Raw genomic sequence first — 17101 nt, 5'->3', positions numbered from 1 at the left:
TGGTTTTAAATGGTGCTACTCTGCTTTAGGAACAATGCACTTATACTGGTGTAGCTTATATCATTATAACACTCATGCTACAGAATTATGTTCTACTACAAGAACCGTCCTTAATTTGCAAAGGTTTTCAAGTATGCTGCATACAGAACTGCTGTGACTTCTTAAAATTGACTTGCTCCTGGTGTTTGGCTGTTGGTGTGGGAGATCTGAAAAGGCAACCCGTTAATACACACTTCAAAGTTGTTGGTTTTTTTTTTTCTCAGTGCTGCTTGGATCTGTAACATAGCAAAGAGTCCCAGTAACTGGGATCACCAGTAGGACCTGACCTCAGCTCACCTGAGAAGTTGATAATGCAGGAGAGCTTATGTTTTTCTCACTTAGATCAGGGCCTTGCCCATGCTGAAATGCTTCGTTGCTTCTGTTAACGGGGTCATGCAGTTGCAGGAAAATGTTCTCATTATTAATCCTGCTATGTCATGTATTGGGGGGGGGGAAGAATATCAGCTGGTGTATTTACATCTGCACTAGTTCCTATTCTAACATATCATTTACTGATCTACTTGCCTCTATTCTGGCTTAATAAAGCACCACATCTGCTGCTGTGCTGAGCAGCTGTTCAGCTCTATTTCAACTGAACCCGATAAAACTTCATAAAATGAAAGAACTGCAAACTGAGCTATTCCATTCATGTCCTCAGGTTTTACAGGCTTTTGAGGAAGTTCCAATATGCAGTGTCCTGGAACAGATAAAAGAAAAACACAATCTGGAAAAAGTGAAAAAGGTGAGTTGGCTTATAGCAGCATTGGCCAACAGCTTGGTGCCCAGGTACTGTAGTTTCGGGGTTCTTGCTAAAGCAAATAATTATAATGAAACAATGGAAATATTTGTGAAAACTGGTTTGTCCATGTGACAGAAAGATAATCTGGAACAGTTCTTAAGTGTAGTGCAGTGGGTTGCTTCCCAGTATGTTATCTTCAGATGCTAGGGTATTCAAGGCTAGATCTTCTGGCCATCTTGTGCCACTGATCAGAGCTATAGCTGACTGTGAAATCTAACTGCTAATTGAAGTGGATTTTTAACTCCCTTTTTTCCTCCTTTTCAGAAACTTGTGAGAAATGCTGCTTTTGGAAACTTTTTTGGAGTTATGGCTCTGTTTCAATCTGGCCGGCTTGTTAAGGTAACGTTACTGTTATGTTGTTTATCAGCACTGGTTCTAGGGCTGTCTGAAGTGGAAAGAGGATATATAGAGAAAGGCTAGTTGATGAGATGGGACTTGAATCGTCAAGCTCAGTTCATTTCTTTTGCATTTTTGTGCCTTTTAAATGACTATTCCTGATTAGAGTGTAGGAACTGTGTCAAATAGTACAGGAGGTTCCCAACTGTCCTGTAAGGAAGGGATCTGTTATCATACACAGCCAGAACACACCATTTTGGGAAAAGCTGAGTGGCCTATCGAGATGCATTTGTGTAGCGTTCTTACTACAAGTAGGTGTAAGGATCTCAAGAGTGGGTTATTACCTTCAGTTTAATCTTTATGTTCTCTGGTTTTGGCTTATCTTCCCTCTACAGGACAAGAAAGCTCTGCTGGAGAGCATCCAGCTTCTTCAGCAGCTGGCCCATCACCAAACACACCTCAGAGACCTCCCTCGCAAAACTCTTATTGACATCATGTCTGAGGTATAGCACATGGTGGGTGGGAGGAGGGAGGACTTTACTTCAGGGACTGCTTTTTCCTTAGTTTCTTCATAGGTGAAAGTTAAAGATGGGGTGTGGAAGAGTGAGTTTAAACTGTGGGTTCTGTTTCCTACATTGTCTGTGGGTAGATGCTTTTATTCTGGGAAGGATGCTGTGGTTTGGCTTAATCTGATTTCATCGTGGACAAACCAGTAGGTTTTTGGTTTTTTTTCCCCAGTTGACTTGCTTGGGTTCTATGTTAGACCGTCTGCTCTTTTGAATAGAAGTATGCTGAAAACTCTGGACAGCAAACCTTCTGTTTTATGCTGCAAGCCTGGGCCTAAGGTTGAATTTTTGGCTGTTTGGAGTGAAAGGATGTAGGGACATGGTGTAAAGGAACAGAGTATGTAGGAAAAGAAGAGAGTGTGTTTGTTTCCTCTTTTTGTGTGGATGTTTGCAGATACGAAGGCTAACTAATGTTTTGTATGGAAGTGTTCTGGGTCATCTAGTCTATCCAGTCTTTAAAAAATACAAATTAAAGCAGTTTTTGTGCATTGGTGAAAATGTTGGATCCAGTTTTCTTCAAAACCATTGAATGCAGTTGTTTCCAGCAAATCTTATTGAAACAAGTAACTTATTTTGGGGAAGTATAATTAAAAGCTAATACAAGAGTGTTTCCTCCTCCCTGGGCTGCATGGCTGTACAGACAGGAGCAGTCAAACAGCAAGAGAACAATTGCAGCTGGAGTCAGTTGGACCAGAATTGCTATCTGATGACAGCATATTGTTGTACTCCACATGGTTAAGCACCTGGGGACTGTATGGCAGTACTGGATACATCCATTATTTATTTTTGGTTGTGTCACCATAAAAACTATTTCTAAAGTTTCCAGAACACTGCAGGCTTTTACTAAAATGCCCTACAACGTAGATACTTTAATATACTGCACGGCAAGTTAGTAAAATGTCCTCATATGTTTCTGATATGCTTGTGCCTTCGTTCCTGTCTAGGTTCCTGAAAGTGTGTTTCAGGAGGTCCTGTTTGACATCTTGCAAGGTGACCTTGCTTCAGCCTTCACATCACCAGAAAACCTGCACCTTTTGCTTGTGGGCATCCAGAAATTCCCTGGTGTTCTGAAACCCAAAAATCTGAAGAAGCTGTTTGGCTCGCCTACTGTTGTAAACGAGGAAAATATTCCCAGGTAAGTTCCTAAATAAGGAGCATTAAATGCAGTATTCTAGGTCTCTTGGCTAGTAGTGAGAGAAGTGTGGCTTTCATTCTGATACCTGCCTGTATTTGCCTCTGCAGGTGCTGTTAAGGGTTGGGCACTAACTGTTATGCGGGTTCCTAAATTACAGCTCTGTCTTTTCTCCCTAGAGGCACAGCCTGCAGTGCTCAGGAAATGTTCTGTGTACTTCAGCAGGATGAATTTGGCCTTCAGCAATCCCCTTCCAGGCCAGATCTCTCACATTATTTTCTTTCTTCTTCTAGACTTGTAGAGCTTCTGCAAAGTGCTGCCAAGTCTGAGAAGAAGGAGAAGAAATTGCCTGGTGTAGTGTTTGATTTGCTACAAGTTTCACTGAAGGAAGATGCCTTTGAACTGTTCTGGAAAGAAGGTGTGGAGAATGGGCTACTGAAGGAGAAATCAGGACCTGTGAGGTTTGTTTTAACATATGTTGTTTGTTGTTCTCCGTATTATCCTTCTGTTTCTTGCCCAGTCTTTCTGCTGCCCTGTGGTAGGGTGGAGCATACGGTTTCTTATGAACAATGTGAGAATGCTTGCTTTTGGCTAGATATTCATGAGAAACTTTGTAGGGAGCCTAAATCTAGGAGTTATTGTAAGATTTCTCTTAAAATTGTGGCCTATAACAAATTTGAGGTTAAATTTAACTAGGACAGCACATAAAGCTGATGCACCTCATTGGCCATAAATGTGTCTTAAATCTATAGCTTGCTCCTGTGAGACTTGTCAGAGGAGCTGTACCATCCTTTTTTCTCTGGTTGAGAGGGAGGGTCATTTGGCTTTGTGTGGTTTAAGGACAGCTCCTGTGCAGACAAGCTCTTAGTTCTGAAATTTGTGTCCAATACTGCTGGACTTGTGCTTTATGGGATGAACTGAATTAAAGTGCCTGGATATGTCTGGATTCTGACGTGGTCCTTGCTTTAAGTAGGATATGGCTGTGGTTGACATCATAACACTAGCTGTTTCAGCTCCTTTTCCAAGTTTAATATTAGACCTTAGTAGGATTATTTGTCTGTTGAGACCCATGCTGTTTAAAAATGCGGCAAGATCTAGATTACAAATCTGTGAGCGTTTTGGGGAAGCATGATTTAATTTGGACCATAGCAAATAAGTCTGTGGCCAGGTTTAAGTCTTCCTTAGATCAAAAGTTTAGAAGTTGCAGAGGTACACCTAAAAAAAATAATTCTTAATGTATTATGTGAGTATCACAGTGAAAGGAAACCATTTTCCAAGCCTGAGCAGTTTAGGTCTTGTTTTACTTGGCTTGGGTAAGTGTAAAAATACCATTTGTATGCTCCGTGGTGTTAACTTTTTTGCCTGATTTCCTGCAGAAATGAGGCTAGTGCTGTCCGTCTAATAACTCCTAAGCCTGTTGGGCAGTTACGATCAAATTGACAGCGAGTTGCTGTCAAAACTAAGTAAATTTGTGTAGTCAAAAACTGAGTAAGTTTTTATTAGGCCTGTGGAAATAAAGATCTGGAGAGAAGGCATCCAGAAAGTGGATTGAGGAAGGAACTGCTGGTGAGGACTCATCTATTACTAGACAGCAGAGGACTGACCTACTATGGGGAGAGATCTTAGCAGCTATGCTAGTCAGAAGAAAACATTTGGGCAGTAGGATTTTTGAACACAGGATCCATGAACTTTTGACGTCTTCCTGCATGCTCCATGTAGCCTGCCCCACCGCTTCTTCTGTCGTACCCTTGTGTGTGGCTTTCCTGCTGTGCCTCTACCTGAGGGAATCTTCTTTGTTCCCACTCAGTTACATGTGCTACCGGTTGCTGGGCAGTGCTCTCCCCTTGTTGTCTCTGGATCAGCTGCAGATGGTTCTCAGAGGGAAGGTGATGCAGCATTATGGAGAACACGTGGTAACAAGTCAGGTAGGTCTTCTGAAAGTACTTGTGCTCAGGGCTAAAGACCCTATCCTGAGCAGAAGTCCTCTTCACTCCCCTTTCTAGTTTCACATCGTCTTATATAAAAGTTTATGTAATTTTAGACGTTGGACTCTTAGTAAAAGTAAGGTTATTGTATGACCACTGGTTGCGGTGGGCTGAGTATAGACTATGTTTAATTGTCATTGCCTATTTGTGTATTTTTTGTTCAGACTTATTTTAAGAGTTCTGAAATTGTTTGGTCCTGACCTACCTACTTTCACTGATGTTGCTGAGAAAGCCCTAATGATAGGGGAAGCAGAGGAAGAGCAGCCCTCAGCATATTGACAATGTCATATGTCATCCTTTAACAGTCCTTTTGATTTTGTGTGTCCAGAAGCTCCTTTTTGTCTCTCATTGTGCTGGGTGTTGCACGAACATTTGAAGGCACCGATGAAAAGGGACAGCTCAGGCTTTTGTTTATGTTAGTGCTTGTTTCAATGAGCACATTTGAGGTTTAAGCACAAATTTTATTTGGGAATTGGATTTTGGAACTCCCTTTTCCTTCTTCCCTCCTGGGAAGCCAGCAAACAACACAGTTCTGCAGTAAAGGGAGGAAGAATGGAAGGGGAATGCTGATAAAAACAGGATTTAGCTTGGCTTTTTGTGGTAACATAATCCTAAGCTGCCTCATGTAGGCTCAAAAATCATTGCCCTTTCTTGGGAGGAATAGGACTTTGCAGTTTCTCTGTTCTGGTATCAAAGTAGCAATAGATGCATGGCTTTGCTCTGTAAATAATGCTTCCCATGGTGCCTCCCTGTATGGACCAGGTTTCCCCAGGGTTTATCCACTGACTGACTTGTTTTTCTGTTTCTTGCTTTTTGTGCTGTTGCACAGTGAATTAGGCTGTGTTCTTCCATGTGTGTAAAAATTTTTTTAAATTCCTGTCTGAAATGTACAAATCCACTGAAGACAATGATTGACTAGATGGAAAGAGAAACTCCTAATATTGTTGATGATGAGGAAGTAAAAGATATCTTGCTTTGAACTTGTTGTTTCTGTGGGTTTGTTTTGTTACTTGACACGGGTTGTTTGTTTTGGAAAGCAAATACTGTTCTCTTGTACGTTTTTAATGGGATTTTGGTTGTTGTTGGAGATGGAACTAGACTTTGGGTCTGATATTTACTGACAGTTAACTTCCTGAATCCACTTTTTTCAGCAGGGACCAAATGTACTTGATTTGCTTTTGTTGAGAGATGATTGATGAAAACCCTGTTGTGTGTTATTAGCCTACTTTACAGCAGTCTCTCCTTGAGGTTTTATCCCGGTTTTCATAGTGATGCATGAGTATTGAGTTCTCAAACAGTGGAAGTAGGAGCTTTTTAAGTTGTGTTTTGTGTGAATTTCTTGCAGGGGTACTTATGTTATAATTGGATGGATTTGTAGTTAATTTGGAATTTATAGCCCCTTTATTTAGAAGAGCAGTATTTCCTGGACTTTCGTTACTGTTTCTGTTCCTGCGAGGTCACTTGACCGTGCAGTATACTAATCAAATTGTTTTATTAATTTATGAAAGTTGCATTTCATTTTTGGAACTAAGCCAGCTTGCCCTCCAAGTTATGCTTTTGTTTTTTTCCGGAAGAAATGAGTGGGGTTGAACATTTGGGCCATGAAAGAACATAAGGAAATGGGATATATGGTGAGATGGGACATGTCCTGGTGGTCTGCATGCTGCTGGACAGTGCTCCAAAGCCAGCAGCCCGCCAGCAGTATGCCTCCTGGATCAGTGTCAGGACTGAAGACAGGACTCAACATGAAACAGCAACACCCCAGGATATGTTTTTTAGGTTAATGTGTTAACTCACCCTCCTTTCAGAGTGCCTCAACACTTCTGAGACACCAGGGAGAGGAAGTGGGATTTGTTCTACCCACTGTAGGTCAGCAGGCTCCAGGGTTGCTGGATGAGATTGGAATTGGTGTGGAGGAGTTTCCAAATCAAGGGAGGAAAGTCTAAGGCAGATGATGTGAGAAAGACACTGGACTTTCACTCAAAATGAGAGCTGATCAGTATAGGAGCTTAGCTGTACCTGGTCAGCCTGTGGTCTAGCCTGCCAAAGCCTGACTGTTTGGCAAGGTGCAAATTAAAGGGTTGAAGCTGGTATGTGACAGGGTTTTGTGGTTCTTACAGTGGTTGCTCCTATGTGAGGAAGACCGTGAGGTTTAATTGATGACCTACCATATGCTTTATGATAAATGTTCAGGCATGTGACTTTACTTACTGCAGTCAAATCTGTAAAGTGATTTGTACTACAAAGACACTCGGTATACTCACTGTGAGGTTTCTAACCTGCTTGTTTGACTCTGTTTTTCAGCTTCCAGACCGATTTAAGTTTGCTCCAGAGATGGAGAGATATATAGATGAATTTCTAAACAGCTGTGACGACGTGGAGAGGCAGCTGGCAGTGGTGATCGGCTTCTCCAGTCTCACCAATCAAGGCTATCCAGTGTTGTCCAGCTCTTCCAGGGCAGTCAGACACCTGCAACCAGTGGCATTGCAAAAATACGTTGACTGGCTCAAAGGCATGTTCCTCAGGCCAGACTTCGACTGTTGTTTAGATTTCTCAAGTAACCGGCAAAAACAGAACCAGGAAAATGTAAACATGTGAGTGTATAGGTGATGCATCTTCCTCTTTCTGTTCTGTGGTTAGAGTGGCTACCAGTGTGAAGTCTGGTTTGGACAGCCAATGTTTGCTGGTTCCCTTGCCATGAGTTGACAATTGTCACCTATTCTATTTCCTCTGTCCCAGAAGGTTTAGCCCCAGCATCATCTGACTCTTGCTGGGACAAAATTAAATTCTGCAAATGGGATCAAACACGATGAGAACCAGCCAGCCTGACCAAAGCGGACAAGATCACCAAAGAAACTTTTCTCTTGTTTTTCCAGCCCTGACAGCTCCTTTGGCAAAAATGTCCAGTGGCTTTCTTTTTCACTGCAGACTCTCAGGTCTTTGAGGGAATTGTGCATCCCTTTTATCTGACTATTAAACTGGTGTGAGTGCTCTTGTCTCTTTGGCCTGCAGCAAAGCACCCACTTCCATGTCTCAGGAGTAGTCTGTAAATACTTATATCCTTGATAGGCATTTTTAGCAAATTCCAGATAGGAAAACTTCCCAAGAAAAAGTTCTATCATCCTTGGTGCTGGTGCTTGCTGAATACCCACTACTTGGTGCTGTGGGTACTGGGTTGCTTGTGGGGGCCTCTTCCAAAGATGTGAGCTGTTAAAACAGTATGTCTTTGTGTTACTTGTGCACCTATAACCTCACTCTACTGACTACTGCAGTTCTTGAAGTGCTTTTTGCTAAGCTGCAGTACCTCTGTAGGGTAAACAGACTGTCTTTTACATAGTAAAAAGCAAACTTGGAAAGATTCTATCTCTTATTATGCACCTTTTGCTTTCTTACTTTGATTACTTTGCCATCTTTAGCGTAAAGCCTCTAAATACCTGAAAGTCACATCTTGCTACAGTGGATCATGTGGTTTGTGCTTGTTTTGGGTTTGTGTTCAAACTACTGATTCTGTCCACTTTCCTATTGAAAGAGCACAGCGTAAGATTGCTCGATTAAGAAAATGGATCACCCACCGACTCGCTAACCTCATTGAAAGTCCAGTGAAAAAAGAAGAGAGCCTTGTGATGGATATTTCCAGGTGAGAATGATTTAAAGACATAATGCCACATGTGCTTGGCAGAATTCTCTTTAGCTCTGTAGCAATATTGCAAGTAAGCTGTCCCCATGACACTAGGCAAGTTCAGTAGTAGAAATATTCCATAACATAAATTGTTTAGGAGACTAGGTCTTGTTTTAAAAATACTTTCTGCAAACTTGGACGAACTCTTTGCCATAAGTAGTTCAGGCACTTAAAATCATCCTAGTCCCATTTGTTTTCAGTAAATTTTAGGCTCCTGGTTACCTAGACTGCTTGAAGATATTACTTGTAATCTTTGCATCAGACCTTAATAAGTATTTATCTGATCAAATCTTAGTAAGAATTTATCTGCCAGTTTAGTTGGGGAATTGGACTCAAACCTGACAGTCTGAGTGTTTTATTGTGTGGTCTCAAGTTCTGGCACTTCTGTGAAGTCCTGAGCATCCTTTTCTCTTCTTTACCCTATATACCTTGAGGAAAGGGTCTTATTTTAAATAGTGACCTTTTTCAGTGCTTGGACATCCTTGAATAAAGATTTGGTGAATATGTGGCACTATTTGGTTTGCATATGTGGGCTATTTTTACTTTGTTATGACCAGTCTGTCTTTGAATTTTGTTCTTGTTTCTGTCCATTCTAGGTTTTGCTTCTTCCATGCTTTCTTTGAGGCTAAGAAAAAGACTTCCCAAATATGTGAGACAAATGTCCTTCTATCAGAGCCCCTAGATGAACAGGCTCATTCCATGGTGGAAAACTACTTCTTTGGGTAAAAATTCTGCTTAAGTGCTTTAAGCTTGGAAATTTCTGGGTTTTTTTCCTGAGGATAAGGTCAGCCTGGGAATGTCAGGTTTGGGATTGTGAGCTGCTGGTGGAGTATTTGTTTGATTCCAGGACCAGGGAATGGCTTTTTTTAAGGAGATCCTAGACAGATTTTCCAAAGATCCTTAAATTTTGTCCAATAAAGACATAGTTTTGCATGGCAAACCTGCTGTGTATGTGTGTGATGATCAGATAGGTGTAGAGTTGAGTTCAGACTGCTTTTTTTTGTAAGATTTCCACTGCCTCTGTTGTAAACTAGAAGTGGACGGATCCAAGAGAGTGTGGTGGGTTGTGTGGGTTGTTCTTGGCTTTGTGTGCTCTCTGCACGCGAGCTGCTGGTGGCTCCACAGTACTCTCTGTACTAAGGCAGATGGAGCTGGTAATAATAGATGTTTTTAGGTGTTTGCCAAAGCTGGTGCTCCAACCTCAGTAGAGGGAAAGCAGAGGACTTGGTGGGACACAGAATGGGAAACAACTGAGAATAACAGTCAGAGTCCTTGGGGACACCAAGACAATGAGCTATACATAGCTGTGCTTGGATATATTCCTGGGCTGAAACTTAGGCCCTGTAAATCTGGGTTGCAATGAGTGACCAGAGCTCTGGGATGAGACTAGTTCTACTAGTGGGCGTTATTTTGGAAAGTGTGAGACGGCCATCTGGTTCCTCTGACAGTAACATGCTGGCTGGTTTTCTTTGCAGGTTACTTCAGACTTTAAACACCTTGACTGTTCTGGGGGATACAGCAAAGGCTGCAGCCTTGAGGGAGAAGCACATCCATGGTGTGACTGCAGATGGGAAGCTGTGGATCTTTCTCCTTGTTGAGTATGCCGACAAACTGCTCTCCAGTGAGCATGTCAAAGCTGTGAAGCCTTTTACCAAGGCACAGCAAGATGCCTGGGAGAGGTGAGAGGTTTGGGAAGCTGGGTGCTGGGTTGAGATGAGGAAGGTGGAAAAGCCCTAGTCTCTCTTTGGGCCAGTAAAAGAGAGATTGTATTTTCTCATCTTCCTGCTGTTGTTCTGGCTGCTGTGACAGAGCCGTTTCACGGGCAGTGGCAGTTTTATTTCTTCCCTTTAAGTATCCTGCACCTGTGACTGGGTTTCAGGATGCTTTTCTGTTTCTCATCACCCCGTTCCTTTCTTCCTGTTCCTTCTGTGTGTTAACTGTGTGTAGGTGGCCACGTCCTTTTCTGGTTTTGCTTGTAGCCCCTCTCTCAAGCATGATTGTAACTCTGCTAATCTTTTCTCTTAATAATGCCTGTACTAACTTCTCTTTTCCAGTACTCTTTTCTGAGCTTGATTTTCCATAAAGGTTTATGCCTTGGCTGTAGTATTAGGAATCTAGCCTGTGCCCAGGTGCAGAGCTTTTTATAAGCCACACATGGTGAGATACGGTGGGTTAAGACCGTGTACTATATGTATGTCCAATTTCAGTAAATTAAATGTTAAGTACAGAAAATGGTACAATAGATCTGGTCTGGTCGTGTTTTTAGTTTGTTCACAAGAGAGGATTTGTTGTTTTAATTGTGAAAGACTCAAAAGGGTTTCTTTCTTCAGAACACTTAAGACTGTGAAGAAACTGCAGAAGAAGGAAAGTAAATCAGACAGTGCCAAAGTAGTTTCTTTCCAGCAACTTCTGCTTTTAATGGCCATTCATCTTTTCAAGGTAAGACCCCAAGCATATTTCAGTGGCGTCAAATGGGCCAATAGCTGAGCTTTCCGAACACTGAGCTGGAGAGTTTCTTTGTGTTCAGAGATTCAGTCTTTCACAGCTTCTGGCTTCTGAAAATGGGCAACTGACAGCCAGTAAACTGTGATTCCTACATTGACCATAGACATCGACTTACAGGGCCAAAGCTTGGCCTGAGCATTAGTTTTGCCCTTGATTTGCTGCTGAGTGGAGGAATTTTTACTTAGTTTAATATTTTTCTTCTGCAAATGGGTTGTAATAGCTGGTTTTAAGATCTGTACCTATTTAGAGAGGTCCTTAGATTTGGTGTATATTCCTTTGGTTGCTGTTAATAGTGGGGAATTCGGGAAGGGTGTTTACTGTTTGCTTGTGATCAAACAGAATCAGTCTGATACAATGGATGTTCTGAGTGACCTTCTGAACTGCACAGAGAGGGCATTCAGCAAAGAACCTAAGAAGAAACAGACTGGTGAGTCCTTCCTACAGTAAGAAATGGAGTGGGATTGTTAATGGTCTATCAAAAGACAGAAGCCGAGAGTTCTGCATTAGTGAAGAACTCTTAACTGCATCTGTTCTGGCTTGATGTACTTACCCAGGAGAATCCCCTCTCCTTCAGTCTCTTTTTCTGTCTTTCTAAATCTCTTGTCTCTTGCTCCAGCTCTCTTATCTGCATCCTCAGGGGGTTGTTTTCCTGTGCCTTATAAAGGATAGGTGAGCTTTAGAGCTGGCCATTGTTCAGATGAGCAGTGTCCAAGGGAAACTGCTCTTTTTGAGTCCTTGTTCTGTGCTGGCCAAGAGCATGACTGAAGTGGTAGTATCTGCCCAGGCAAAGCTGTGGGCTCTCCTAACAGCCAGCAGGCCTGAAACTTGGTGCTTTCAGAGCTCAAGTTCTGGACAAACTAAATGTGTCCTCTGTGTATATACAGCCTGTTTGCTGATTTGGGCTAGTCCTTGTTTAGGGCCTGTGAGCTGGGTTGGGAATTGACCAGGAAAGAGCCTGGCTTGGTCTTTTGACTTCCTCTCTAACTGTGGTCTTGTTCTCCTTAAATCTCTGTGTAATTTTGAGGGTACTGTGACAATAAAAGCTGTAATTCTATGGTGGGTTGGTTGTATGTGGATCAGGATTCCCAATCTTGGACTGGTTTCAAATGTCGGCACTTCCCATGGGATGCTGTGACTCCTGATGTCATTTGAAGCACTATAAAATGTATATACTTTTGCTGACTAGCTGTTGATTGCTTTAAGGTGGCCAAATAGGTGTCACATAATTTGCAGAACTTCTAATTTAAGTAGTGACTTAATGAACAGTAGGTTTTGTTACCTGGTAAGGCTTTGCAGTGGCCTAAAGACAATTTCAAGCATGTTTCTCCATGTGGTTAGTAGCCTTCCAGTACAGCTACAGTCTTTAGCTTCACACTTGATTATTTCTGGTCTGTGTTGCTGAATGAGTACTTCTAATAGTCAGCTAGAAGGACTATCTTTTTTTCCTTGGTGAATTTTTCTTTAGTCTCTTGTTGATGTGCAAGTGCAGTGTTTTTGCCCCTTCCTGTCATTGTTTGTTCTGTGCAGACAACGCAGAGCCAGGATGGGTTGAGGTGATGGTGGAAATCCTTCTCTCCCTCCTTGCCCAGCGCAGCCTACTCATACGTCGGATTTCCAAGAGCGTGTTTGTAAGGATATGCCCTAACCTGACCAAGAGGGCTTTGCAGTTGATCTTGGATGTAAGTGAGGCACTAGTAAGGCATTGTACTGTTTGCCTGTCTTGCCCCTAATGGATATACAAGCATGTCTCTCTTTTGGGATTAAATGAAAGCTTCTTTGATTTAGAAAATGACAACGTGCGCTGCTGAATTTTAAACGTAGCTTACAGAGAGTGATTTTCTGGGTTTTTTGGGGGTGTTTTTGCTTGTTTTTTTATGGGAGCCTGAGATCTGCTAACTTTAAGCTTTATTTTTTGGTAGTTTTAGGCTGAAGAAATTCCTAGTCAGTTTATATAGCTGATAGATTTTATATGTGAGTATAAATGGTAACAACTTCTTTTTTCTAGAAAGCCTAAACATAGAGGTGCTAAAAATAAGTGACACTGAAAACCTGAATTGGTCGTACTACTGGGTAAGGTGGTGTCTTCTGAGAGAGTAATATGTGGATTGCAAAGAAGGGCTGTCTGGTACTTTATATGATGAACCTAATTATTTTTAACAAATTCAAATTAAAATGTGTGATTGCACCAACCTCTTCAATTTTCTCCACCTATTTTATCACTTATAGGAAGAACTTAGCATATTAATAAACAAGATATTATAAGCCAGAAAGTTCAGCGCCCTTACTTACTATTTCATTATTCAGCTGGCTTACTGTGCTGAAATTCCTGTCTGTTGTACACAAGAAATGTGTCAAAACAAAATGCAACACTGGAAAACCACAAGTCGTTCTTTTTTGCAGGTTCTTGACCCATACCAGGAGCAGAATGAAGAAAGTGCTGTTGTTGTGATGGAAGAATCGGACAAAAAGATGAAATCTGCACAGGACATGGTAATTTATGTGCCATTGCTGGTGACAGATACTCTTCAGAACTTCACTGCTTAAAAATAAATTTTCTCCTGAACTGTGGTAATAGACTTAATTGCATTACTCTTAAGTTAAATGAATGTTGCTCTATTAAGACTTATTTTAAAAGTGCAGCACACAAATGGCTTGTTGGAAGTGCATATTTATTAGTCTCTTGGCCTTGAAGGAACATGCTGTTGGAGGTATGGGTGTTTGAATAGATGACTTAGGAGATGACTGCATCCTGAAGTTAGCACAGGCCTCTCCTTTTTGCAGAAACAATTGTTGCTGTAATGCACAACCATCTGAATTCAAAATCTTGGGTTTTAAGAACAGCAGAGATTCAATTCACAAAGCATTACAAGTATCAGCAGAAAGGAGAGTCCGATGGGGGCTGTTACTTCAGATGTTACTTTGAAGCTTCTTTTTGATACTCATTTAATATGATAGAGAAGTCTGTATTATGTTCTGCCTTTAGCTCTTGCGAAGACCTGATATCTCATTATCTGAGGTGTCTTTACTCGAATCTGAGGGCTGGAAGCAAGGCAGTAGGTTGAAGAGAGGCTTGAGTTTTTATTTCTGAATAGTGATGTATGTGAGAATTCAGTAGGGCTTGAGGAATGGTGGGGTCAGAAGATGAACTTTTCTTCCTTAGGATGAGGATGGAAGTGAGGAGTCCTCAGATGAAAGCGACACTGAGGAAGAGAATGACAGTGGAGATGAGGAAAAGAATGAAGAAGTCGATGATGATTTTCGAAGTCAGCTGATGAATGTTCTCCAGGCAGGGAATACTTTGGTACGTTTTCACTGCCTACCTTGATACAGATACCAGGAGGTTTGGGGTGGTGAGAGATTATCTAATACTCACATCCTGTCTGAATCCATGCAGTGGTAAGCCTGGCAGTCATCCTTGCATAACATTTGCAGCAGGAGGTCAGGATCTTCAAAGCATGCTGTGGGAATAAGTCACTTGTTCTTTTATTTATTGTTAGTATGTCTTGAGTGCTTTAGCTTGTCCAGTCTAACCTGATACAGCTTGTATTCCTGCCTGTAATAAATGAGGTTGGTGTGAACTGAAGCACTGAGATACTGCTACATGGTGCCTGTATTGGCTGGCCTGTGTGGAGGAGTGTGATCCCTGTAGGCCACTCTGGAGACTTCCTGTAGCAGCGTTGAAGTGTGGTTTAATGATTCCTATAAAGGCTACAGACATGGCAACTTATTAACCTCTTTACTGAAGGAGCAACAGCACTGAGGGAATCGGTGTCAAATCTTCAGCCTCCCTCTTCTCTTTCCTGATCCTGTAGCTCTACGTGTTAGTACTGTGCAGCCAGGATTACCTGATAGGAAATACAAGCTAGATTTCTCATGGGTCTGAACATCTGTTTTTCCCTCCCCATGTTATTATTCTGGGTCTAGAGGTAGCTACATCCCTACTGTGGTCTGCTCTTAGCTGTGGTTCTCACTGTCTTTTTGAAGTACATGAGATGATATGTTGTTTTTGCATTCTAAAAACCAAAGGGAGGAGATGAGAGTGATGAAGAGCTGGATGATGACGCTATGATGGCTCTTGACAAGAACATCTCAACTCTTTTTGCGGAGCAGCAGAAACGGATCCAGGCAAAGAAGGATGAGAAAGACAAGATGCGGAAAGAGAAGATCCTACGGAGGGATTTCAAGATTAAGGTGGGAGATAAGTGTACAGTGTGAAGACCTCTGGCTTACTAGCACATTAGTTATAGCCTACTGCGTGCCGTGAGCTACTTAACAGTGAACAGCTTGGACATGTCTGTATGTCATAAGCTCCTGGAGGCTGGGACTGAATTGCTCTGGCTTTGTACAACACCTGGCACAGCAGTATTGTGATCAGTGCCTGGGGTTTCACAGGCCTACTTCAAAACAAAAAGCAGGACTGTGCTTTCAGAAAGTGAACTGTGGTTTCTGTTTGCTGATCTGAAATGCTTCAGTTTATTAGATCCTCCCCACACCTACCCAAAGGTAGGTACCTGCTAGTTTTTGTAAACTGGACAGGCCTTATGTGCCTTAGTGTGATATGCATAAAATCCCTCTCGTAATTGTGCAGTGTAAGCTATTTTTTGATTGTTATACTAGTAAAATCAGGAGGATTAGAAGTAACACCCCCTCCCTGGTTGTTTGAGGCTGTAATACTGACTTTAGGCCACCTGGTGTCAGCATGGACTGTCCAGGACGTTCTGGCATCCAGGGACAGCTCCAGCGGCTCCTGTAGTCTGGCGTCAGATTAGCCAAGGCGAAGTTTGAAATTGGCTTTACTGCATTTTCATTCTGATGCTGTGCTAGAAGAGGCTGATTTTATACTAATGCACTGTCTGGAAGTCAGGGGGGCTTGCAGGGGTGGAAGCTATCTGTCAGTGGTGCTAATGGAGATCTGTGCCAAGTTACAGTGACTACAGGTCTGGCCAGGTGACAGTGATTCTCATAACTGCTGTTTCTAGATGGTATCACTGCACAAAATAAAGCTGAATTCAACAGACAGCCTTTAATCTTCAGTTAAAAATTTTTAATTTTCAGTTTCTCATGCTCTAACATTATGAATGATAGCAGAAGTTATACAGAGCTCAGCTGCAAATACTTTTCTTCTGCCCCTACAGCTGTTATGTAGCCCACTCCACTCTGAAGGAGCTGTGTAGATGTGTCGTGTTTCCCTGTCTGCATTAGTTTTCACATCAGTAACTGTGTTTGCAGGTGCTAGATCTGATTGAAGCGTTCTTGACTAAGCAATCAGAGAACCCGTTGGTGTTTGACATCATTGAGCCCTTGCTTCGGGTGATTGAACAATGCATGAGCTCAGACTCTGACAAGCAGGAGATTGACTTCCTCCAGAAAACAGCCAATATCTTCAAGTAAGTATCCTTAGTCCTCCAGATAATAGGCAATGGCTCCTGATAGACACCAGTGGTGTTGGTTGAATCCCAGAAAGTGGTCTTTCTAAGACTGAAGACAATTGCTATGCTTATAGATTGTGTAGAATTAGATTACCAACACCACACAATGCTGAGTTATAACCTGCAGGAAAGAAATAAGGATATGGGTTTTCTATACTAAGGGACTTCAAGTGTCAAACCTTAAGGTGGAAACCTTAAGAACAAACATTGGTATTGAAAGCACAGTGCCATGTCACTGCGTATCTCCATGGGCCTCTGACCTCTGAGTCAGACCATGCAGCAACTCCCTGGGCTTACAGAGTAGTTGCTGCTGTGGCTGGAACGAAACTTGCAATACTGAGACAGGCAGAGTGCAGATTTTCTCTGTTCACAGCCATAAGTAAGGCATGATACAAGCTAGACACAGATGTGTCATCATGATGTGTCTTCTGTATGCCATTCCTGGACGTCCTCCGCACTGCTCTAAAGCATTTTCAGTGCTGCTTTCTATTCCCTGTTGAGAAGCAGTTCTGCAGTAACAGGGTTTGAGGCAGCCAGTCCTCTTTGTGGGAGTTCTGGAGGAAAGTTGACTCTAATGCCTAAATAGGTGCTTGGAAGGTGAAGAGCAGTAAAGTCTCCTCACTCTTCTTGC

The 17101-nt window shown here is 42.1% G+C and overlaps 1 protein-coding gene across 1 annotated transcript in view; it reads left to right on the top strand.

Annotated features, from left to right (window-relative positions):
- MYBBP1A (MYB binding protein 1a) overlaps window positions 1-17101 on the top strand; it is a 61648-nt gene that overhangs the window by 843 nt on the left and 43704 nt on the right. Inside the window, exons 3-19 of the mRNA XM_056347634.1 lie at window positions 698-781; window positions 1103-1177; window positions 1570-1677; window positions 2685-2875; window positions 3166-3333; window positions 4680-4797; window positions 7162-7451; window positions 8387-8494; window positions 9133-9258; window positions 10012-10215; window positions 10867-10975; window positions 11381-11468; window positions 12569-12720; window positions 13442-13531; window positions 14202-14342; window positions 15068-15232; window positions 16271-16428. Coding sequence (XP_056203609.1) covers window positions 698-781; window positions 1103-1177; window positions 1570-1677; window positions 2685-2875; window positions 3166-3333; window positions 4680-4797; window positions 7162-7451; window positions 8387-8494; window positions 9133-9258; window positions 10012-10215; window positions 10867-10975; window positions 11381-11468; window positions 12569-12720; window positions 13442-13531; window positions 14202-14342; window positions 15068-15232; window positions 16271-16428 — 2375 coding nt within the window. The remainder of the gene's footprint in view (window positions 1-697; window positions 782-1102; window positions 1178-1569; window positions 1678-2684; window positions 2876-3165; window positions 3334-4679; window positions 4798-7161; window positions 7452-8386; window positions 8495-9132; window positions 9259-10011; window positions 10216-10866; window positions 10976-11380; window positions 11469-12568; window positions 12721-13441; window positions 13532-14201; window positions 14343-15067; window positions 15233-16270; window positions 16429-17101) is intronic.

The sequence above is a fragment of the Falco biarmicus genome, chromosome 1, assembly GCF_023638135.1.
Source record: "Falco biarmicus isolate bFalBia1 chromosome 1, bFalBia1.pri, whole genome shotgun sequence".
Taxonomy (NCBI): Eukaryota; Metazoa; Chordata; class Aves; order Falconiformes; family Falconidae; genus Falco; species Falco biarmicus.
This window is presented reverse-complemented; position numbering and strand designations above follow the sequence as displayed.